General features: G+C 39.5%; 1 protein-coding gene across 1 annotated transcript in view; it reads left to right on the top strand.

The window, feature by feature from the left end:
* ETV4 (ETS variant transcription factor 4) overlaps positions 1–24,013 on the top strand; it is a 49,312-nt gene that overhangs the window by 7,195 nt on the left and 18,104 nt on the right. Inside the window, exons 5-10 of the mRNA XM_087713631.1 lie at positions 9,347–9,400; positions 12,325–12,451; positions 16,295–16,369; positions 18,731–18,981; positions 21,323–21,397; positions 22,929–22,997. Coding sequence (XP_087569757.1) covers positions 9,347–9,400; positions 12,325–12,451; positions 16,295–16,369; positions 18,731–18,981; positions 21,323–21,397; positions 22,929–22,997 — 651 coding nt within the window. The remainder of the gene's footprint in view (positions 1–9,346; positions 9,401–12,324; positions 12,452–16,294; positions 16,370–18,730; positions 18,982–21,322; positions 21,398–22,928; positions 22,998–24,013) is intronic.

Raw genomic sequence — 24,013 nt, 5'->3', positions numbered from 1 at the left:
CCTTGTGCCATAATCACTAAACCAAACTGGCTGATATCATCCCATGGGGATGATTAGTGTCATCCCTGTGCCTCAAACGTAAATGTGGATTTCTCTAATGTTTTTCCAATAGTTTGTGCAGCTGTGATCATCTTATCTCTGAAAAAAAATGTGTTTGGTTAACAAACTATGCATTTCGCTTTGTGTGAAAGGGTCTTGGCAGCCTTTTATCCTTTGCATGATGGCATTAACGGGAAGAGGATAATTGTGCACTGGAAAATAATTGAAGAAAGGAGGGGATATTCTATGCAGTTTTTCTTTTCTCTCTCTCCCCTCCCTGCTTTTATCGTGCTGGTGTTTCCTACCCATTTATCTTGCAAAAGTCATCTTGGGGACCAAAGGGAGTAAAAACAGCTGTGAATGAAAGAACCATTGGCAATTAGGAATGAGTTAAACGTTGCTTCTTTTCCTTAGAAAACTCAGATTTTCTGTGCAGACTATGGCTTCTTTAATTAATTTTCTGCTTTACTGTAGATTTCCTTAAATCTTGCCTTTTAAAAGTATGAGACTCCCATCAGCCCCAGCCAAGTGATTAACGATCTAGGGTGATGGGAGTTCAACGTTTTGGGAGGTACAGACTTCCCTACAGCAGGTCAAGTGATATGTGCATGAATAGTGCTATATAAATAAAAATAATTCCCCTTTCTGCCAGAATATAATGCAAAAGAAGACAGGCTGTCTGGGATTCACTGTAATACAATGGTAATTTTGTCCCTGGATCAGAAAGGGCTTAATTTTGAGATCATTTTAAAACTTGTTCTGCCACTTCTTCAGTATTTATCATTATATTTTGCTGTCTAGTAAATGTGTTTCAGCATTGCAGTTTTAATTGGCTCCAATCCAGAGTCTCATTGAGGTTAGTAAATGATTTAACAAATCATTCAGTAGAATACATAATAATTACGATATGTCATTCACCAGGCTGACCACATTTTATTTTTGTATTGTTTTTCGACAAAGAAAATGAAACTTAATGGACTATATTCCATAGAAATTATGACAGTATTATGATAATATATGCAGCAATAATGTACTGAAACATTGGCTGAAGTTATACATTACCCTAAAACACAGGTTGTTTAAGCATGGTTTAATTAGTAAATAATAATGTATGCGATCATAGCATGCTAAATCCAAGCCAAATAAACTATATTACAGCTTAGAATAATATGTGAATGCAGCCATTGTTTTAAGTCAGCTTTGTTAATTGCAAGTAAGATTCAAAAGCAATTAATGTAAGCTGGAGAGAAACTAGAAATTTAATGAGGTGGATGATGAAACTTAATTGGGAAAAGATTCAATTTATAAAATCATTGTTAGTGATTCCTCAACTTTCTCAGGGTTTTTGTAGAAGTGGCTAGGGAATTCTGGAATAATAGTCCTGACTGGTTACCAATCAATGGGTACTAAGTCATGATTTATTTATCCATGTTAATTGAATACACTGCATTTGGCTGCTTTCAAAAAACATACTGTATAAAACATATATCATGGTTTACAACTGAAACTGGTTTTATATAATATGCTAAACTAGGGGTCACCAACATTTTGGACTCAGGGACCACTAAATGCATAATTTTAAATTTTAAACCACTAATATGATTTTTTTTAAAAAAAAGTTTTTAGTGCAATATAAAAAATGCAAATAATTTTTCTGCAGACCACCAAAATTTTCTCATGGACCACCAGTTGGTGACTGCTGCACTAAACAGAAATCAAACAAACCATTTTATGGCCTACATGTAAATCTATAAAATACCCGCTAAAAGAAGATATTTTTCCCCCAAGGAAGATCCTATGAATTTTTACTTAGCCTATGTTGGAATGTTTTCCCCTAACCTATTGCAACAAAGCATAAATGTATTTTTCAATCTCTGCTAAAGATATTTCTTCCACATAATAAGACCTTTAGTTACATTCATTTACTGCCACAAGTCAGAATTTTTAGGGTTAGTGGCCTAGTAGCCTTGGGCCTACGACCATAATTTAGTCTGGAATTAATACGTACGTTGCATTGGTCATTTTATGATCTTTTTTGGGTATGGTTGGGTTGATCATAAAATAAACAGGTTGGTTGTTAAGCAAGCACAATGGTCACTAAATATAAAACAATGCCTATTACACCCACTTGGCATCTTTTTCCAGAAACCAGAAGCAAACATTGGTTTCTTGCAAAAAATATGATACATTGCAATCATGTGAATGTAGAATGCTACAAATATCTACAAATGCAGACCGATTACCAAGCGCCTGAAATGTGATCATGGGGATCTAGGCTGACTGTGGCAACTTCAAAACTGGATTGTAAATAGCTTTGGGAAGGTCCATCATAACACTGACTGGCCGTAATTCCAGGACTACCCGTACATTAATCTACTATGAGTACACCATGCCAACCCCAAAACAGTCTGTTGTAGCTCAGCCCTCAGCCACTCTGGGGAAAAGGCTGACATTTGAAACTGCTATGATAAAAAACAATACCATGGAAAGACCTGAATTAGAAGTTTGTGTAGGATTGGTAAGCAATCACATAAATATGCTATTACGAATCTCTTTGTGTCTCTACTCTTGATTTTGGTATCTAGATCAGAACTTGTCCACTATTTCCCCCTCTGCTCAGGACTTCTTCCAAAAGTAGATTCTGCACAGAAAAATATTGCATCTGAAGAAAAGTTGGGACTTAGTAAATTTTTCTTCTTTATTAAGAATAATGTTTCATTACAAAGTGTTACTAAAGAATCTTTTGCTGAGAGGCCACATCTGAGTAACAATTGGATGGTGTAATTTCAAAAGAGAGATTATCATTTTCTGCTTCATCTTAAACTGTTTTGTAGGCAGTCTTTTGTATAACCTGGACCATTTCCAGCAACTGTTAAAACCTAATTAGAATGTCTATTACCACCTCCATTGTTTCATTAAAGACTATAACAGACTGTGATTTCACTGTTGTTCAGGTTTCCCCCCCTCTCCTTTTTGGTCCCTCCCCTCCCATTTTTTAACTTTAAAATAGATGAAAAATGCTAGCAAATTTGAAACTTTCCAAAAGACATTGGTGTTATGATTAACCTAATAATATGGGCTGGATCCACAATTGTGCTTCCTCACTCAGCCTTGGGCAGTATTTCTATTTTTCCCCTTCATTTTACTTAATTAAAACACTTATTTCATTCATCTTCAAGCTATCACAGTTTTCTTTGACTGAGGCATTCATTTTAAACCATAGCTAGTTGAGTCATAGGAGCTACTATAGATTTGCACATAATGTTAAATTGGAAATAAACTTCCTGCATTACTCATTTCAGTCCTCTCATTGTTCGGCGAGCATTAAAGAATAGTTACAAGATCACAGCTATTTTCAGTAGGAAGTAACTGTGGCACTCCAGATGTTGCTAACTACTAGAATACTCCCGGCATCCATCCCTATTGGCTGTACTTCCAACGGAATTATAGCTGAGAACATCTGTCTCTGGTTGCTTAAATCTTACCCAAGATAAGCTAATGAACTCAAGGATGGCATGATTTGAGCCTTAGTTTCCCCTGTTTCAGTCCAGCATTTTCCTGCACCCATTTAGTTAAAAGTAGGGCAGGCATATCTTGACTCTAAAAATCAAGATAAGCACTAGTATCAACAAATAGATGTAGGAGAGATTCCTGAGATGTTAGAGTAAGAAGTGCTTGGCCTTTCTCCTGTAATATTTCCTCAGCTTAACAGCTATCTAATGGCAAGCTACTATGAATGAGATGTAGAGTTCAATTTAACCATCCCCGTGAGGGGAGGACATGAGGAAAAAAGATGATGCAGTGGTGTTGAATAAAATCTGAAGAGAAATATTCCCTGATGTTAAAGGAATAAGGGCAAGATAGAAATGGAACAAAATGGCTATTTGGGGAAGGCTTACTTAATGGACACAATTTGGGATGTCACATCTGCTATGGCTCTTTATACTTTCTGCTGCTTTAGTTTCTTGAAAACAATTTTTGCTCCACCAAATTCAGAGCCAGATTAAAATGGGCAAGTGCATCACTTTTAGCTTAGTGCCATGTGGAAGACATTAGCAAGTGCCAACATCTTGGAAAATTTGAGGGTTCTATTTATATTGTGCAGGCAGGAAATAAAGTGTAGACAGAGTCTGAGGGTGTAATGACTGAAGGAGGGAGACAGCCAGACAGAGACTATTGAGTATTTAAAGGGCAAGCAAACTTAGTGAGTAGTGATTCTTTCTTTTTTCTTTCTAAACATATTGTTTCAAAATAATGTTACATACAGATTTACCCAACATCCATTATGGGTTAAATTATAACAAAGCATCAGGTTTTAGATTCACCTTGATTTTTAACTATGCTTCTGGGTCCCATATGGGCACCATTAAGACCCCATCCTCACAGTGGAAGCCATTTTGTGACATATCATGCTCACTTAATTCTCTGGAATCCTTGATGCTCTCTGAGTTTTGTTTTCTTGCAGAAAATTTATTTGTGGAATTCAAAAAATGTTCTGGAGGGTATAGCTACCCAATATGTTACTAATTAATCATACATAGTCAAATATATTGTATATATTTTGTCACATCAAAAGACTTAAGAGTCATTATTAAAGTCATCAGAATATTCTGTCTAGTCTGGACAAATAACAGACAAGGAAGGATTGATGCAGTGAGGTAAACTCTGGAAATTGAGTTGCAGATCTGAGTTATTTCCAAATGTTTTATACTGCCATGGGGACATAGGTGGTGGTGGTGGGGAGTTTTGGGAAATAATAATACAAGTAGTAGGTAAGTAAGTAAATCTTTATTACGGTCAAAGACCAGCAATACACATTAGTTTTTACACTATGTTAAAAAATACTGACATTAAGATATAATTAAAAGGTATTGACGTTAAAAAATGGAAAATAACATACCTGTTCTCAGATTGTTCGGGTCACTCCCTGGTTTACCTGCGTGCAACGCTGTTAAGTATAGGAGTAAATACAATGGTCCAAAGATTGTTAGAGATATGTTCACATAATTGGTACAAGATGACAACTATACTTCTGTAGCCAATTTTTTTCTTATGGACATTGCAGCAGCATAGAACTTTGCCACTGCATACGTGGTAACCAGGTTAGTGTCCTGGAGGAGAAAGCTGAGATAAAAATTGTCTGCCTTCCCTGGCAATCTCTCTAATAAGGGGAGAATATGTGCAGACCTACAAGCTGTGTATAGCTCGCAATAATACAAATAGTGAAATAATAAATAGCAATATTTAATTAATATTGAGTCAATGAATTTATCTTAATATTTTAGAAACCATATGGATAGATTTTTCTCCATGATAATCTGCCCCTCACTTAATTTTTTGGGTCTTCCAATAACATAACCCTCACCACAGTAGCTGACTCTATCCATCTGGTTTTTAGTTGTCCTCTCCTGTTTCCTTCCACCTTTTCTAATGTTAAGAGTTTTCTTCAGAAGACGCACACATGCACCTCTCCATTTTACTTGTAAAAAGGAGATTTCAGATTATGTTTTTCGTAACATTTCTGTTATTAGGAGACCAGAAGCTCGCTTTTTGTGCCTTATTATATCATCTATTGCTGGAAAACACACAGACACACACACACACACACACAGACTTTTAAAAACAATTATTTTTTCTGTAGCTAATACTGTTACTAGTATGCCAAAATATACAAAAATAAAAACCTTCGTGAATCTGAAATCATTTGGAATGATATACTTTAGACTTGTGTAACAGAAAGTGAGTCGTTCAGTTACAACCATGCGAAATATACTAGGAGAGAAAAGGGTGAAGTGGGCAAAATAAAGAATATCTTGCCAATTACTAAACGTGGGAGTTGCTTTGGGATTGGATGGCAACCCAGTGGCACAGGAATCTTATAGAGATGGGAGAGTGGATTCAACTAAATGTCAATATATCATAAAAGCTAAGGATGCATAATGAATGAAGAAACACACCAAAAAACCCACAAGTTTGAACAACAGTGTCTTCCAACAACCCAGTGATCTGAAATATACCCCCCTCAACTATAAAATACTTATGGGAAAAAACAATGGTTTTCGAATGATTGTCAAAGTTGAATATTATTGAAGATCTATGCGGAGGTCCCAGACATGCAGGAGACTTTAGATTTCTGAGCTAGAAGAGTTCTGCAATAAAAAAAAATGGGAAATATTCTGAGAAGCAAAAATAAAAAGAGTTGTAGATGATTAAAGAAAATGTTTGGAAAACATTATTTCTGCCAAAAGACATATAATATGTAGTGACTGGAAGGGTATTCAAAGAATGTATTCATTCTTCATTTATTCTGAATATGCAAACAATTGCACATAAAAAATAAGCATGCATCCAAATTTGCAGAAAGATGCAATGCTTAACTTTATATAGATCTGCGTCAGGTTCTGTTCACTTATAGATTTATTGGTACATGTAAATTGATGAAGTGTGTATAAACTTTTGCATGCAACCATACATAACACCTTTTAAATAAGCCCTTAAAAAACCTATTAAGGAGAAAAAGTCCATAGTCTTTGAGAGGTTTTTTTTCTAGGCCTACAGGAAGGGGACTGATACCCAGTGGAAGAATGCCACAAATGTGTGAGGGCTTGCTAACGTATCAATTTTACCCCAAAAATGCAGAGGGGTTAACTCTGGGGCTATGCTGACCTAAATTGGAGGATGGTTAGTATAGCAAATCAACAGCTGCCATTGATCTTAGTCCAAAAAGACCAAACAAAAAGTTATAAATCACAAATGCCCTGATAAGAAAAGAGAATTGCATTTTCTTTCAAGCAGAGGAAAAATGTTAGAATAGGAATAACATTCATTTTTTGCTTGAAGATAATTGATATTTATGTCTTGGTACTATGATTGATTTAATAAACAATGCAACTCTATGGTATTTATTGGGTTCTTGGCATTTTCAGTTTGTTTTTCCTGGCAGATATTTTATTATTGGGCAAGATAACATAAGTGATGAGAACACTAGGAAACGAATAATTCTCTCTGAGCTACTTATATTTGCAATTATTGCCATTCTGGCATATTTAAATAATTCAGTAGAATTTTCTTTAAAATGTAAATACGGTACATGAAATTATTTTATAATTTTCCTTGATTGCCTTTCTAACAAATGTCTGTGCCATCAACATTAAGTAAGTTTAGTTCCAACACATTCCATGCAGATAATTGTTTTGTTGCTGATCTGAAAAATGGCATATCTGAAAAAGTATCCAGAAGAGAGTTATAATGATGATAAATATTCTGGGTATACAAATTGGCTGGTTTTACAGATCATGCTAAATATAAGATGTTCAGTATGATTTTGATTGGCATGATGTGTAAACTATGATTTATATACCGTATTTTCACGACCAAAAGCCGCACCGGATTAAAAGCCGCAGTATCAATTAACGTTAATTTTTTTAACTTTTTCCACATATAAAGCGCACCGGGTTATAAGCCGCACATTTCCCGACGCTTCTGGACATCGCGAGGAGCGGCACGAGGGTTCTTGGCGCTCCGGGGGGCGCCGAGGGCGGCTGGGAGGGGCGCGCGGCTTGGTTTCTCCTCCCTGGACGTCGCAGCGGCGGCCCCGGGCTCACCGATCTCTGTGTTTTTCGCATCGGGGCATGCTCTTGCAGCGCGCCCCGATGCGAAAGGCACTGGGATCGGTGAGTTTGGGGCTGCTGCTGCAGTGTCCAGGGAGGAGAAACCAAGCCGCGCGCCTCTCCCAGCTGCTTTCGGTGCTTCCTGGAGCGCCGGGAGCCACAGATGTCCAGAAGCGGCTTTTGGGGCTGGTGGGGATTGGATTTCCGGCTCGGTGGCCCCTGTCGCTTCTGGACGTTGTGGGGAGCCGAGGAGAGTGTGGGGGGGAGCGCGCGGCGGTTCTTGGCGCTCTGGGAGGCGGGAGAGGCGCGCGGTTTGATTTCTCCTCCCTGGACGTCGCCCGATCTCTGTGTTTTTCGCATCGGGGCGTGCTGCAAGAGCACGGGGATCGGCGCGCCCGGGGCCGCCGCCGCGACGCCCAGGGAGGAGAAACCAAACCGCGCGCCTCTCCCGCCTCCCAGAGCGCCAAGAACCGCCGCGCGCTCCCCCCCACACTCTCCTCGGCTCCCCACAACGTCCAGAAGCGACAGGGGCCACCGAGCCGGAAATCCAATCCCCACCAGCCCCAAAAGCCGCCTCTGGACATCTATTGCAGTCGCGAGGAGCAAAGCAGCTGGGAGATCTTTTTCCACATATAAAGCGCACCGGGTTATAAGCCGCACTGCCGATTTTGGATCAAAATTTAGGATTTTTAGTGCGGCTTATGGTCGTGAAAATACGGTAGTTATACTGAATGTTACTTTTGTGTCTTTGCCAGTAAACCATAATTAAACCACTTCACAGCTGGATGTATGGTCCTTTGGATAGATAAGAAAAATAAAACATATACAGGTAGTCCTTGACTTACAAGCACAATGAAGTCCAAAATTTATATTAAGCGTGGAATTTGTTAAGTGAGTTTTGCCCCATTTTACAACTTTTCTTGCCACATTTTGTTGAGTGAATCACTGCAGTTGTTAAGGAAGCAACAGGGCTGTTGGACACTGCAACTGTCATAAATATGAGTCAGTTGTCAAGCATCTGCACGTAAATCACATGACCACAGGAATGCTACAAGGCTCATAAATATGAAAAATGGTCATAAGTCCCTATTTTCAATGCCGTTGTAACTTCAAACAGTCATTGTTGTAAGTCGAGGACCACTTGCAGTTTTCTTTTATCTCTTTGGTATTGCTTAATCTGCCATCCTTGTTTGAGCTTCCTTTCTTAGGATTTCATGGTGATCATTTGGTGTGATTTATGAGGAGTAGAGAATTAAGGAATTTCTCTTAAGCTACGGTGTGCAGTAGATGTGCCTATTTTAACTAGGTCTTAAGTCAGTGTTCAAGTCAAGCTTCGCTGTCTGGGAAATTCTGGGAGTTGAAGTCCGGACATCTTCAAGTTGCCAAGATTGAGAAACACTGTCTTAAGTGTTAAGAGTCCGGTATTGCACCATGAAAAGAGGAAAACACTCTTGAAATAAAGAGCTAGGTCTGTTCATTTGCTAACGGCAATTCTACTGGGTGAGGGATTACGCAGACAAGGTTGCAATCCCAAGAGAGAAACTCCCTCCTGTTTCTTGGCGGTGATTTGTTCCCATCTCATACAAAGGCAGGTTTTTTTTCTTCCTGTGTTATTCTTTCTTTCATATGTGTGTGTTTTAAATAAACCCTTTGTAGGATGCCAAATGTTACTTATCTTCCTCCATTACAATTTGCAGCACAGGTTCCGGACAGTGACGAGCAATTTGTGCCTGACTTCCATTCAGAGAACTGTGAGTCTTGAAACTGGGGAGAAGGAGAGGTGGGAAGGTCTTGCTTTGATGGGGAAGAAGATGAAAAGTACCCAAACTTGATGCCAACGACTGAAATGCCTCCATCTGATCCTTCATGCTGAAAATGCCAGAGCTGAGTTTACTTCTCTAGATGCCAGATAGGATTGAAAAAAAACCCATCCTGGCCACATGTTTTTGATTCTACCCACCACACTTCTTCTACTTAATCTGCTTCTTGGACATTGTCCTTTTTGATATTCCTACACTTGTATTTGTTCCTACTGAATATTTTATTTAAAAATTTTGTTTGTGGAAGCATATTTGTGATAGTTGGAAGTTTTGTAGGCTGTCAAATAACTTGTTAATGTTTGACATTCAGTTATTGTACATAGGGAGGGCCCTTAAGACTTCTCTTCCCCTTGGGAGGGTAGATGTAGGGCCACACTCCTTAACTAAACGGCCTCTGATTTCTGGTTTCTCATTGTTCCATTAATATATATAGGAAGGGATATTATGGCAATATTTTGGAGCGCAGCATGGAATCTGGGCACTGAAGTTTCTCTACATGTCCAAAACATGAGGCAAAAGCTATACTGGCCCAGGAATTGGCATGATTTACTTTCTTCTATTGTTTTCAGTGGGAGTGAAATACAAGATAAATGTCCTTTCTCTACTCCACTCTAGTCTTTTGCTAGATAACAAAACTTAGGTAGAGGCCATTCACTGCCACCAATTTTCCCTTGCAAGATAGTTTTTATATCCTGAACACTGCTTGCAAACTCAATAATATAATCATTTTAATTCTTTTTAAAAATCTGGAGGACAGTTGAGGGAAAGTGTTTTATTCATCTGAGTATATTTACCTATAGGGGCCTCTTCCTGCCAAGACACCCCCTCCTATGCAATTATAAATCAAAATGACCATTTCTAGTCCTTTTAGTTTTGGAAATTTAATATTATATTATGAACAACATTCATGAATAACAAAATTATCTTAAGAGAACATTTATTCCCAAGATCAGAAAAGATGGCATGTGACTAAAAAGATGACCCCTATTTTTCTTCGTTATTAATTTTAATTGTAAATTATTAGCTTCTGTGAAATTTGTCCCTTTAGATTTCCCTGTACTTTGTTAATTCATCCTCACCTGCCTCTCTCACATACACTAGTATTCTGGCAATTGCTTGGACAAGTTCTTGCAGTTGTCTTGGCAATATTTAAAAGTGGTTTGCCTTTCTTGGACTGAGAGAGTGACTGGCTCAAGATCCCCATACTGGCTTCATGATTCATGACAGGCCTAGAATTCATGGCCGGATGCCTGAATCACTACACCAAACTGACTCCCTTACCTCTCTAGCCTACCATATTTTCACTGCAAACCCTTTCTGGCAACCCTAGGACTGCCTTCCATATTAGGCTGTTCTCTTCTGTTGTTGCGTCTGTAGTACTGTTGTTACTAGTAATTTCATAATGCCCAATTTTGTTTAAAAGGATTTCTTACATATACAGATTAGGTTGGATCTAGATTTGGGAATATGTGACTGCAATGAGGTGTGACTGACGATCTATAAATTATGCTTCAGTTCAGTGAGTATTGTCTAAGGCAGAGGTGTCCAAACTTGGGAACTTTAAGACTTGTGGACTTCAACTCCCAGAATTCCTCAGCCAAGCTGAAGACACCCCTGGTCTAAGGGTTTCATTTACATAGGAGACCAAGCAGAATTTTTAACTATCAAATGATCCAAATCTGAACAAATATAAACTAAACACATTATGGCAGCACTTAATCACTTTTGTAGGCCTTTAGATACCATTACATAACCTGGTTTGAAAGGCCAACCACACTCACAAAATCATCCAGATCTTATGAAATTTAAGCTACCTCAATCCAAGACCTGAGCAGATTCTGCCATTTGTTTTTATTGAACTAAAGAAATGTTCTAATTTTAGGAGATGTAGATACATGTAAGGCAAGGGCATTTGTGGGGAGGAAGAAAAATAATCAAGATGAAGACCATGAGCCCATAATTAACCAACTCCTCTTTTTTATTTAACTTATGCTTGATGTACTAAAATAAGAATTGAATTTCTATTGTATGATGGTTCTTCCTTGATTAAAATGTTCTTTATAGGAAGTAAATGACAAAAGTACTTAAAACTCAGAAAACAATACTCTTCACATAGTTTCTCATAGAAACTCCTAGAACTTTATAGAAATTCATGGAAGAGAACCTAAAGCTCATGGCTTTATGACTGACTCAATACATATCCAACCAAAGTGAGCATTAGAAGAAAGAAGCATGAAAATTTGTTGGATGATTTTGGGTCAGTCAGCATCTCTTAACCTACCCTTTAAAGGGTTAATAGTGTGGGCGAAAACTGGAGGACAAACAGCTGCGTGGAGCTCCTTTTGAAAGGTCAGGTTGTAAATCTAAATTTAATGAACAAACACGACATTCCAAGGAATTTCTCAGATAGAACTGCGATGATCTAATCTAAATAATTGTTGAAACAGAGGGATGGAGCTGCATGAAATACAGAAACTGCCTTATTTCATGTAGGACAATTTTAACTAACTGTTGCCTACCTGGACTGGAACCAGACTCATAGGCCATTTTCATAATCAATTTATGTATTCTTAACCAAGTTTAAATCTGGGAGTTTTGAATGCTAAGAATGTCCTCTTGTACAAAGTCCTATCTCAGATTCTTTTGTAGCTAGGCTCTGCAAATACAATTCTGATGTAGGTAAAAGCACCTCTCCCCACCCCCACCCCCTTCAAATCAGAGGGAACATTAGTTCTCAATTTCTTCTTCGGGGTTGAGAGTGGAGGGAAGTCCTTGCCCCCTTGTTATGCTTGGTTGATGCAAACTCAGACTGATGAGTGTCCTGATGTCCTTACTCTCCTTTTTTTCTTACCCAGTGGCCCTTCACAGTCCTCCAGCTAAGATAAAAAAGGAACCACAAAGCCCATGTGTGGATGCCTCCAGTTCCTGCAGACACACACAGCCTTTTCATTACCAACCCAGGGAGCAATGCTTATATGCCAGGTAATGCTGCTACGGAACAAATGCTGATCACTTTGTGTTCCTGCAGTCATGAGAATTTGTTCTCTGTTAGGAATTGCCAAGAATGCTAAGTAGAGGTTCCCTTCAGATTTTGCTGGTATAGGCAAGTTTGAGAAAAAGGCCAAGACATGCATGTTAACTATAGCTAAACCTCTTAACACTATATTGTCCAATAACTCACCACTATCCTGCATATTTTGAAGCTAAGAAAACCTGGTGTCCATATTGATTGGCAACTTAATATGCTGGTAGTGCTGATTAATAAATAGTCTATTCCATCCTCCCACTAGAGAGCATCAGTATCACCCTGATGTAGGAATTTATCCACTAACCATCAGGTTGAGTCTGATCATATAAATGCAGTTATTGAAAAGGGATGGAGGAGAACTGAATTTCACAGATCAGTGGTGCAAATGCAACAAATTGGATGCTTGGCAATTCAGAAAAGTGAAATAAGACTATTAAATTGCGTTTGGGGGCTGAAACAAGGGAAGTGTCAAAGGGACTTTGTTGTTATTTGCAAAGTTTTGTCCAACCCATCGTGACCCCGTGGACAATGTTCCTCCAATACTTCCTGTCCTGTACTATCCTCTGGAGTCCATTTAAGCTCACACCTACTGCTTCAGTGACTCCATCCAGCCATCTCATTTTCCGTCATCCCCTTCTTCTTTTGCCCTCAATCTTTCCCAGCATTAGGCTCTTCTCCAATGAGTCCTTCCTTCTCATTAGGTGCCAAAGTATTTGAGTTTCATCCTCAGGATCTGGCCTTCTAAAGAGCAGGAACTGGCCTTCTAAAGAGCAAGGTTGCTCTCCTCCAGGACTGACCGGTTTGATCTCCTTGCAGTCCAAGGGACTCACAGAGTCTTCTCCAGCACCTTAATTCAAAGGCCTCAATTATTTGGCACTCAACCTTTCTTATGGTCCAACTTTCACAGCCATACATTGCAACTGGGAAAACCATAGCCTTGACTATACGCACTTTTGTTAGCTTCTGCTGTAAAAATTAATGAAGGACTCTTGAACATGTTGTAAGTAGGATTAGCTATCAGTTCTTGGCTAAACAATACACAGTCTTTTTATTGTTCTGTTCGCAGGTTGATTAGAGTAGAATGCAGTAGAGTAGATTAGAAAAGACTGCATGTTTTAGAACCAAGTGAAGTGCTTTGGGCCTCACAAAAGTACAGCATTTCTTGACTAATAATTGAAGCATCCTGAATTTTCTCAAACATCTGTATGAACCTTAAAAAATGTCACTGATTGTAAGGAATCAGGAGATTTGTGATTCTTAAATTCTTTTTTTTTCTGGATTGTATGAAATTTTTGAAAAGAACCAGTATGTAGTGTTGTATAGCAAAGAGGTGCTTGGAGTTTATGCAAGGTCTGAAACCCTTCATCATTTTTATAGCCTGCACAGTTTTAATTTGCATTCTTATTCTAAACTGGGCAGGCTGCCTCTGGAGTACTTGGAACACTACCTTTTAAAAAAGCACATATAAAACCTATGCAGATGGGGAGTTACTGCTGAAATTATTCAGTAAGCTTAATTTGGAGAGATTTTTGAAAAAGATAATGATGATGATTCATTTTACCCTGCAAGTTTTACATGATAGAGCAAATGTATCTGCTGCCACAAGGGGTGCAGGGGATGGGAAATGGGGATCTTGACATACTGTTGAAAGAAGCATGAGCTAGTCAGTAGAAAAAAACAAAGCTGCCTAAGGGAGGTGATAAGCTTTCTTCTGCACGGAAGTATTGAAGCAGAAGTCAAATGTCCACGTGGAGTGATGTTGCATTGGACAAAGGAGATGGCTAGATGAATTCCAAGACGCATTCCAATGTTATGAATTCTATGAAGATAATCAGAAGTAGCTCCTTATTGAATATGCAAATAATGCTAGTTGCCTTCATTCAGCAAGAAAATGAGAGGGGGTTAAGATATGATAATATCAGGCTGGAAGAGTGGAGAGACCTGATTAATTGTGGCCTAAGAATTCTCAACACCAACTGTTCTGTTGTCCACTGTGACAAATTCTCCAGGATCCGCATTTCCAGGATTCACACTTTGGTTTATTTATTGCAAAGCCTTTTTTTCTTGGTTTGTTCTCTCTTTTTGATCCAGCTGGATCCAAACTTTGGACCTTTCCAGATTCAAGGAGTATATATGAGAACTCATAGACAGAAATGAGTAAGCCTCATCGTTACAACTCCCTTTTTCCACCTCTGAATTTAGCTGTTGGGACAGCTGAGTGGGTTGGCTGGCATATTCTGGTTGTTTTCATCCAACGTGCTTAACCTATATTTAATTTACTTTCCTGAATTAACCCATTTTATGAATGTGTTTGCCGTGTTGAATCATAAATTATCAACTGGATTGGGAAGCACAATAAGCCACCAAAATACATTGACAAAAACCTTTTAAAAAGTATGACCATGATCTCATGCAGCTATTAGATATTTATTTAATTTGGTTAAACATTTATTTAGACAAATCTGTGTAATAATGCAAAAAGAGCAGATATGAGGGTGAATCTTCAAAAGACATACCCTTTTATTATGAACCGGGGGCAGTATCACACAGTGTTGTTTATGATAGTGTAGGTGTCTAAAAGAAATAAATAAAATTTGAAAAACAGCCCCAAATGTTGGTGTTCCTGTCCAATCAGGTGTTTCCTCTTCGAAATACTACTGTGGATGATCCCTGTTGTTTGTGTTAAGATGCTGGTGGGCGGAGATGATTGTTTCAGTCGGTCACATTATCTCTCCAATCTTAAAATTCTTGTTGATTCTTTGTTCCATTGACAAAGAATATCTGCCTTTTAGGCCAGGTATGTAGTTTTAACGTAGATTCTTCCATTTCCTATGAACCAGGGAACAATCTATCATCGGATCATGCTATATTTTTTTATGCGTGGCATTGTAAAAAAAATGCCACGCATAAAATAATATTTCTGCCTCACCATTCATAAATTCTCCTTAATGGTTCTGACATTCCTTGAGCTGCTTTTTGCAACTTTCTGTTTTCTAGCCTTTATGTGCCACATTTCAGTATCTCCTCTTCCTTCATTTTCCTCCCCTACACTCTCCACTTCCACCTGCAGGGTCTTGGATTCGAATGCCATCTCCTAGCCCTTATTTACCCATCAAGTTCTCCTAGGTCCCTTTCAATTGTTTTCTTACCCCTGTTCCTTGTTATGTTCTTACCTATAGAGCTCTTTTCACTTCTCTCCCTCAGATATTCCCTCTCTTGAAGTCCACATCACATTTAAATGGTGCCGTCCAATCTTTCTTCTCTCTTTTCTGTTTCACCTCCTTTAAAGCAGGAGCACCCAAGAATTTGTTCTTTTGATGAGTTGCCAATTAGAAGCCTATTTCTAAAAAAAATAGGCCAGATCAGAAGATATCAAAAGGTAATTTTGGTTTAATTTACAATTTCAAAGAATGAATATGATTCCTTCCCCTGTGGTTGTGTCCACATCCAAAGCTTTCAGTAGCCACACAAATGCAGCTCTCCTTTAAAATCATCAGCATGGCTATCTGTGGCTTAAGAATCATGTGGGGTCCTCAGTCTAATTGAGTATGTGTGACAAGAAAAGAAAGACAAGTAGGAGACCAAAAGAAAGCCTTGTTCCTTCTCAAAAATATAGGTCATCAGTGCTTTTGTCTGACTGCAAAACAAAAGTCAAGTCTGAATCGAGTTCTGAATAAATAACCTCTTCAGAGCCTATCTATTACGACGCATCAGGGTTTTGCTGGGGAAAATGGGAAATACCAGCAGGAGGGAGAGGGATATATCTTGCTGCACCTGATGCTTGCACTTTTCTCTAGGCAAGATTCAAACAATGTGAGCCACCACGGCCCACTCCAGACAGCACCTAGCCAGGCATACTGTATGGAACAAAGGTAAGCCAATGAATTGGGTGGATAAAATTTCTAATATTTCTCACTCTATCTGAAAGGTTTTAGGGCAGCTTAATACTCAGTTTGCATGCGAGGTGTTGCTCTGTCAGCTGGTCAGCACACATGCGCATGCTGGCCAGCTGAGTTCAGCCATTTTTAAAGCCATTTTTCACCCTCCCCAGGCTCCAGAGGCTTTATAGGAGCCTGGTGAGGGTGAAAGCAGCCTCCCAAACCCCTGGAGCCCCTCTGGAGGCTTCAGGAGCTTCCATGTAGCCTCTGGAGTGCAAAAAAAATGGAAATTCAGGAACAGACTTCCGGTTTGCTCCTAGGGCCAGTTTAAGCCCTCCAGAGCCTTTAGGAACCATCCGGAAGCTTCCCTGAAGGATCCGGAGGATGAAAAACGATCCAACGGACAAACCGGAAGGAGAAAAGGGGGGGGGAGTGCCTGTCATACACGCATGCACAATGGGTGTGTGTGTCGTGCATTGCATTATGGGTGCAGCACAACCCGCGCACAACCTCCCTGCGCTCCCACCACTTATGGCACGCGAGCCAAAAAAAGGTGCGTCATCACTGCCCTATACCATTTCAGACAAGTGGATGTCCAATCTCTTCTTAAAAACTTCCATTGTTGGAACATTCACAACTTCTGGAGGTAAGTTGTTCTACTGATTAATTGTTCTAACTGTCAGGAAATGTCTTCTTGGTTCTAGATTGCATCTCTCCTTGATTAGTTTCCACCCATTGCTTCTCGCCCTGCTTTCAGGTGCTTGGGAAAATAGTTTGACTCCCGCTTTTTTGTGAACAACTACTGAAATATTAGAACATCCCTAGTCCTCCTTTTCATTGAACAGCATTATGTTCAGCTGGTGCCTGGTTTTACATCATGGGTTAGGCTAAAATATGATTGCTTTTTTGAAGACTTGATGCCTGTTGGGCACAGCAGGGTTGGTTGAATCAGTCAGCACATATTGTAAATACTCATTCCCATGGGTCAGTAAAATAGGAGTTCAAGCTACTACAGACTTGGTTCAGAGACCATCACTCTGCAATTTTTTAAACTACGAAATACACAGTGATTCAAGTGAGGAGTTGGTTCTACCACAGATGGAGACATTTTCCACTCTTCCTATCCTGGTTCCATCTTTGCTTCAAATATCACACATGGTGACAGTGAAGCAAAATAGAGACATGGAGTTCCTGCAGCAACCCTATTTTAACAACCGCCATTCAGTGGTGGGATTCAAAATGTTTTACTACTGGTTTTGTGGGCGTGATTTGGTGGGCATGGCAGGGCAAAGATATTCTAAAATCTCCATTCCCACCCCACTCCAGGGGAAGGATACTGTAAAATCCCCATTCCCTCCTGATCAGCTGGGACTTGGGAGGCAGAGAATAGATGGGGAGGGCCAGTCAGATTTTTACTGGTTTACAGATATTTAACTACTCACAATTTCTACTACCGGTTCTCAAGAACTGGCCAGAACCTGCTGAATACCACCTCTGCCCCACCTCTAGGAATTTTCCTCCACAGCAGCTACTAGACAAAGAATTAATATTATTCAGGTGACACAGCTGATGGGGGAGAAGTTAGTTTAGCCCACACAGAACTAAGAACCTATCTATCTCAATTGAATGTTTATGTTTGTTTATTAGGGTTTGTATGCCGCCCACTCTCAAGAGACTCAGGGCGGCTTACAGATAAAGCAGGAAGGGGGAACATATAAAAATTAAAAAACAAACATTAAAATTCACAACATTCATAACTCAGAATGGGGCTGGATAAATCAACAGCCCCAGGCCTGCCGGAACAGCCAGATCTTAATCGCTTTGTGGAAGGCCGGAAGAGTAGTAAGGGTCCAGATCTCCACGGAGAGATCGTTCCATAGGGCCGGAGCCGCTACAGAGAAGGCCCTCCCCTGGGGGGTCGCCAGCCAACATTGACCGGCAGATGGAATCCGGAGGAGGCCTAGTCTGTGCGATCTTATAGGTCTCTGGGAGGTAAATGACAGGAGGATGTAGCAATTCACATGATTGTAGCAATTTACATGACATGTTGACTCTTTACCCATTAAACATCCAGTGGAGGGTACTAAATAAGCTACTGTGGTTAATAGTTCAATAGGATCCCATCATCTCAAGTGGCCTGTTTAAAGGTGACGATGGGAATTGTTTGGCTCAAACACCTGAAGAGTACTTTCCTTTGGTAAACTTGAGCATAAGTGTTTCACTTCCTGATATTGGACTCTTTTCAAAGGAGTGTTGGGTCCCCCATACCCTTCATGTACTGTAAGGGATGATTAAATGCCTGTTCTTTATTTGCCTGCCTGTACAACTGTATGACTTCTTCTGCATTCCTTCTAGTTCCTTGTACCAGCTGCATGCTGAGACCAGCCAGTCCTTCTCTGCCTCTCATGCCTTGGTATCAGACAGCCCTTCCATTTATCAACGTCCATGGTCTGCCCCATGTTTGCCGTATCCCCCTCAGGGCTTCAAGCAGGAATTCCACGACCCCATGTATGAGCAAGTGAACACACTGGGAGACATAGACCGTTCCCAGTATGCAACTGGTGTGGTGATAAAACAGGAGCGGATAGACTATGCTTTTGACACAGGTAGAGTACAAGAAAGTGGGAATGTAGTATGCATATATGTGTGTGCGTGTTTAGGACTAGCTTTAGTTCTTTGGACCAGGTTTATCTTTTTCCTGCTACAGAAATTTGCTTGGTCCAGCTATGCTGATCAAGGGGCTTACTTGGGCTTACTTGGTATTACTTGTAACACTACCTCCCTCAAAAAAAAAGTGAAAAAGAAGTGTGGAGGCCTCCATACTGGTCCTGCCAAAATCTTGGATCTTTGCTGCTATTGAAAGATGCCATTTGTTGATTTCACTTATGGACATACCAAAACCGGGCACATAGAACAAGATTTATATCTGTATGTAACAGTATTTCCCAATGATACATTCACCCAGAAACTCTGGGATTTAAACCAGCTTCCGCCAACCTCATGCATGCTAGAGGCGGTGGTCTACAATTCCACATCCCCATATTCTGGTAGGTGATGAGGACAGTCATAATCCAGAGTATCTGGAAAATGATCTGGAAAGTACCTTTTTCTTCCACACAGTATTACTATTTTTGTGTATTCCCAATATATTGTATGTTACGTTCAGATTCTTTCATACATACTTAATTTTGTTATGATAGTTTTATACCTAAATAAAAGAACAAAAATCATGCAGAGGGATGTTTGCTTCTGGTGTTATGTTCCCTTGCCATTGTAAGACCATTAATTCAACTGGCTGATCTTTGGGCCTTAATTCAACTGGCTGATCTGGAAACCTCAGTAGGGTTCTATTGGTTTATATTTGGTTGGGGAACCCCCAGTTCTATAGCATAACTGACCAGTTTAACAAAAAAAAAAAACATGCAAAAGATTACAATGGGAAATCTCTTCCATAAGGCTGACAAGAAAACTCTATGGAGTTGGGCTTGATTCATGGGCAAATGCCCAATCCATTTAACAAACTTGCTGTGGCTTGGCAGGGGGGAAAATGTGCCAACACTTCTCCAGCTCATGAGAAGTTATGTACATTAAAATGTTTTAAGTTGCTTCCCCCCCCCCCTACACCCATTAAACTTCAAGTATGTCCCTTTTTCTTTCCTTTAACTACCACCCTTGCCTATATAAGAGATTTTTAATGGATTCCCTGACCTTTAAATGTTTGGAGAGAAAGAGGAAAAACTACTCTGTTCCCCCAGGGCTGGCAAGGCATTGCATAACCTTGAGTCTCTACCTTCCTGCTGGTTTGGCCCAGAGCCTGTCTCTGTGGCTGGCTGGAATGGAAAGGAATTTCATTCACAAAATGGATGCACAGGAACTGGTCTCCGGATGAGGAGTGTTGGGTTTCACTGCTCCTGCTCTCCTAGTGGTACAACTGAAATCAGCCGGCAGGCTGGTAACACAAGCCAAAGCTTGGCTCACTGCCCAGAGAAAGTGGGAGCATGTGCAGAAAATGACACCTGCAAACCTGGGAGGGAAGCATCCAACTGGCATTTGAAGTAGGAAAGCCTCTGGCTATCCAGGAGAAATGCACACCCTTCCTGACCCTTTTTATAGCTCCACATTTCCCCAGGGGCTGCCATTAGTGCCTTTCCTCACTTGCTTTTTCTCCTGCTGTAAACTTCTTAAAGTGTCAGCTATTAGGAAAAGAATAAGATTGCATTATCCCCGAGAGCTGTCTTTTCAGGATTTAACCCATTAATACTGAATAAATGTTTACTTGCTTTCATATTTTTTTTCTGCTGGGTGTAAATGGGTAGATAAAACTGTTAGGTGAAAAATAAAAGTGTCCAGTGAATCATAGATTTGGCTATTGAAAGGTGTTTCTGTAAGTATGGATAATCCAAGGCCCTCCAGATGTTCATAAACTACAATTCCCAGCATCCTTTATAGCAGGCTAGTTTAGATGGAGTTTCTTAGAGAAATGGTTCAGCGGCAATTGAAAGATCAGAAGATCTCCAGACCTTATAAGAAAGGCATGGCGTATTTCTCACATACACTGTAATTTATTTTAATCGTTTTTATGTTTCACTTTTTCCTTAAAAAACTCTTCACTTAAACTAATAATATTCATTCATTCAAATCAGACAAATGTCAAATAAATTCTGAAAAATAAAAATCTAGAGCAAAAAAAGCCTTCTAAAGAAAAAACATCAAAATTGGTCTTAAATATCTTAATGAGTATAAAAATGTGGATGGAAGTGAGTTCCAACAAGAACATTCCTCAAATTAATTCATTTTGAATCTAATTCATATCCCATTTGTTTCCCAAAAATGTTATCCAATAATAGCATTGGCACCATCAAACACACATCTTCACACATTTTCACACATCTGAAACAAGGCCAACAAATATTTATTCCATGTTTGCTTTTTTTGTTTGAATTACAGATGTGGCAAGTTGCCATTCAATGTATAGGAATGCAGAAGGATTACCAAGTTGTTCCAGTTCTGAAGGCGTCTTAGGTGAGAAAAATAATTTTGGGGTTCCTGGTAGATTTCATACAATTTTCTCTTTAAGGTGGTGGTGGTGGTGGTGGTGGTGGTGGTGGTGGTGGTGGTGGTGGTGGTGGTGGTGGTGATAAGAATAATAACAACAATAACAACAATAATAATCAACAACAACACTACCTGCCTATTCCAGATCCTAAGGAAGGACCTGATAAGTGGATAAAATGCCAAATCCAGTATAAACATCTGGCTTACTATGTGACCAGTTATAATTTGCTATGGATTGTTCTGGGAGTAGATTTGGATGCATGACTGGAGAGAGGGGACAATTTCCAGCTTCTATTATTTCCCAGAAAAAAAGTCCACTACTTTTTACAGTAAAAAATGTGAACTTATACGATTCTTGTAAGAATTCTTAGTAGATACTGCTTTGATTGTTTGCATAGAAAAATCTGGAGAGCAGAAAGATGCGATTTTGTAGGCTTAAGCCTTCCTTCCTTCCTTCCTTCCTTCCTTCCTTCCTTCCTTCCTTCCTTCCTTCCTTCCTTCCTTCCTTCCTTCCATTTATTTATTTATTTATTTATTTATTTATTTATGTTTATATTTTTATTTTGACACGTACGAGGAAACAAGTATGAAAACACATGAAAAAATGGCACAAATAAATGGATATAAATAAGTAAAACATATCCATAAACACATAAAAAGAGTACATATAAATGGGGACAGTAGGACAGGGACGGTAGGCACGCTGGTGCACTTTTATCCTACAACAAGCAAGTAGAAAGCACAGCAGAGGCACATCAGTCTAAAAGAGTGCCAACTTGAAGGGTTCATAAAAGGGCTTGAATTTGCATCTGATTATCAGACTCAGTCCTAGGATGCAAGGCAAGCACCTAAACAATCAGTTGCAAGAGCACATGGACCACATTATTCTTAGCATGGGGTTTCCCTCAGACTTTATCTAAGAAGGAGAAAATATTCACACAAGAGGGTTGCATCAATAATATTCAAGTGTATTCAACACCAATGCTGACTTGTAGGTAGACATTCATTTTGAAGAGATACTGAGTTGTTGTTTGCTTACCAACTTACTGCTAGTTAGAATGAACAATAAATGGACTTGGGATGTGTGTTATAAGAAGTAGATTTGTACTTTTAGGAAAAAGACAATTCTCCCCAGTCTGGTTTCAGCCATAGTATCTATAAAGCATCACCACCCCATCTCCCCACCCACAACTAAACAATGAAGAAACAAGTACACCTACTGAATATACAGCCATCTTAACTTCTGGGAGAATAATTAGTAGAATTAACACCATTAACAATGGAAGGTTTTATAATGATAACAAAAGTCTCACATGGTTAAGTCTAGCTAATCAAAAGCCTAAGGAGCCACAGTAATTGTGTGATCAGTCGCATCAATCCTGGGAAGAATTTTGGTACTTCATCTCTGAATGTCAATGACTTACATATATCTAGAAGAAATGCAGATCAGATTCTTGATATTTACCTGTTGTTCTTTGGTTGTTGGTTTTTTTGGCAGGCTATGGTTATGAGAGACAAATGCGACCATTTGCAGAAGATGTTTGTGTTGTTCCTGAGAGGTTTGAAGGTCAGAAACAATAGCATTTGGCTTTAGTTCCCTTAATAGCCAAGCTACCCAATCTTCCAGTTGAATATTTGAACTAAGAATACACCTCTCATAAATGTAGCATTCCCTTAAGCCAGTGGTTCTCAGCGTGTGCTCCACAAACCCCTGGGGTCAGCAATGTCATTGCAGGAGATCTGCGAAGGCTTCAAGAACTATTATGATCTAAATCTTGTCTTGAAGTCCGTGGTCATGGTCTGTGACCACAAAAGATATTTAAAGGGGGTCCATGGTGAAAAGAAGGTTGCGAACCAACTGCCTAAGCATTACTCCTTCAGTTATAGTAGGAACCCCCCCCCCCCTCTTTCTGTAATTTTGCAAAGTTTACAGATGCTGGACTTCGGCTTACATCATACTTTATATATTTGGTTGGTATCAAATTGGTGAAATCTGAACTTTTAAATCTGAAGTTGAACAAAATATTCACATATTAGTCCCAAGGAATATGTGGTCTATGATGTTTTACAGGTAGATATTCAGATTATTTTCTCCTGTTTCAGAGAATTAGTATCCAAGATGGAATCCACTTTTTCATGCTATTTGCGAAGCATAGAAACTTAGATTTGTAAATATCAACTTTACAATCTATGTGACAGGGTTGCAAGTAACACACCCAACCAACGAAATCAAAACTCCAAGGCAGGCATTTTCCTCAAAGTTTGAATTTATTAGAGATGTTCTATTGGCACATCTGGGAAAACCCGAATCTGAAGCCCCTGGGTTTTCCCCACTCAAAGTAAATTCAAAGTTCCTTCCCTTGCATCCACCTGGGCATCACATGGTCCAATCAGGTTGCTGTCCTAATTGTAATTGACTCCTAGTCACGCTCCTCCCCCCCACGGTGCAAGATGAACGTCCTTGACTCCCAAGGGGAAAATGTTGTTATGTCTATACACCCCGCACTGTCTCCAACCCACGGGCTGACACTACGTTTGTTTTTGTATCTTTGAAAATTTGGGGGTTCACTTGCTGACATTTCC

The sequence above is a fragment of the Thamnophis sirtalis genome, unplaced genomic scaffold (genome assembly GCF_051295495.1).
Source record: "Thamnophis sirtalis isolate CommonGarterSnake01/CBP01778 unplaced genomic scaffold, rThaSir2_p1.2 scaffold_4, whole genome shotgun sequence".
NCBI classification, from domain to species: Eukaryota; Metazoa; Chordata; class Lepidosauria; order Squamata; family Natricidae; genus Thamnophis; species Thamnophis sirtalis.
Note: the sequence above shows the minus strand (reverse complement) of the source record. Positions and strands in the feature narration are given on the sequence as shown.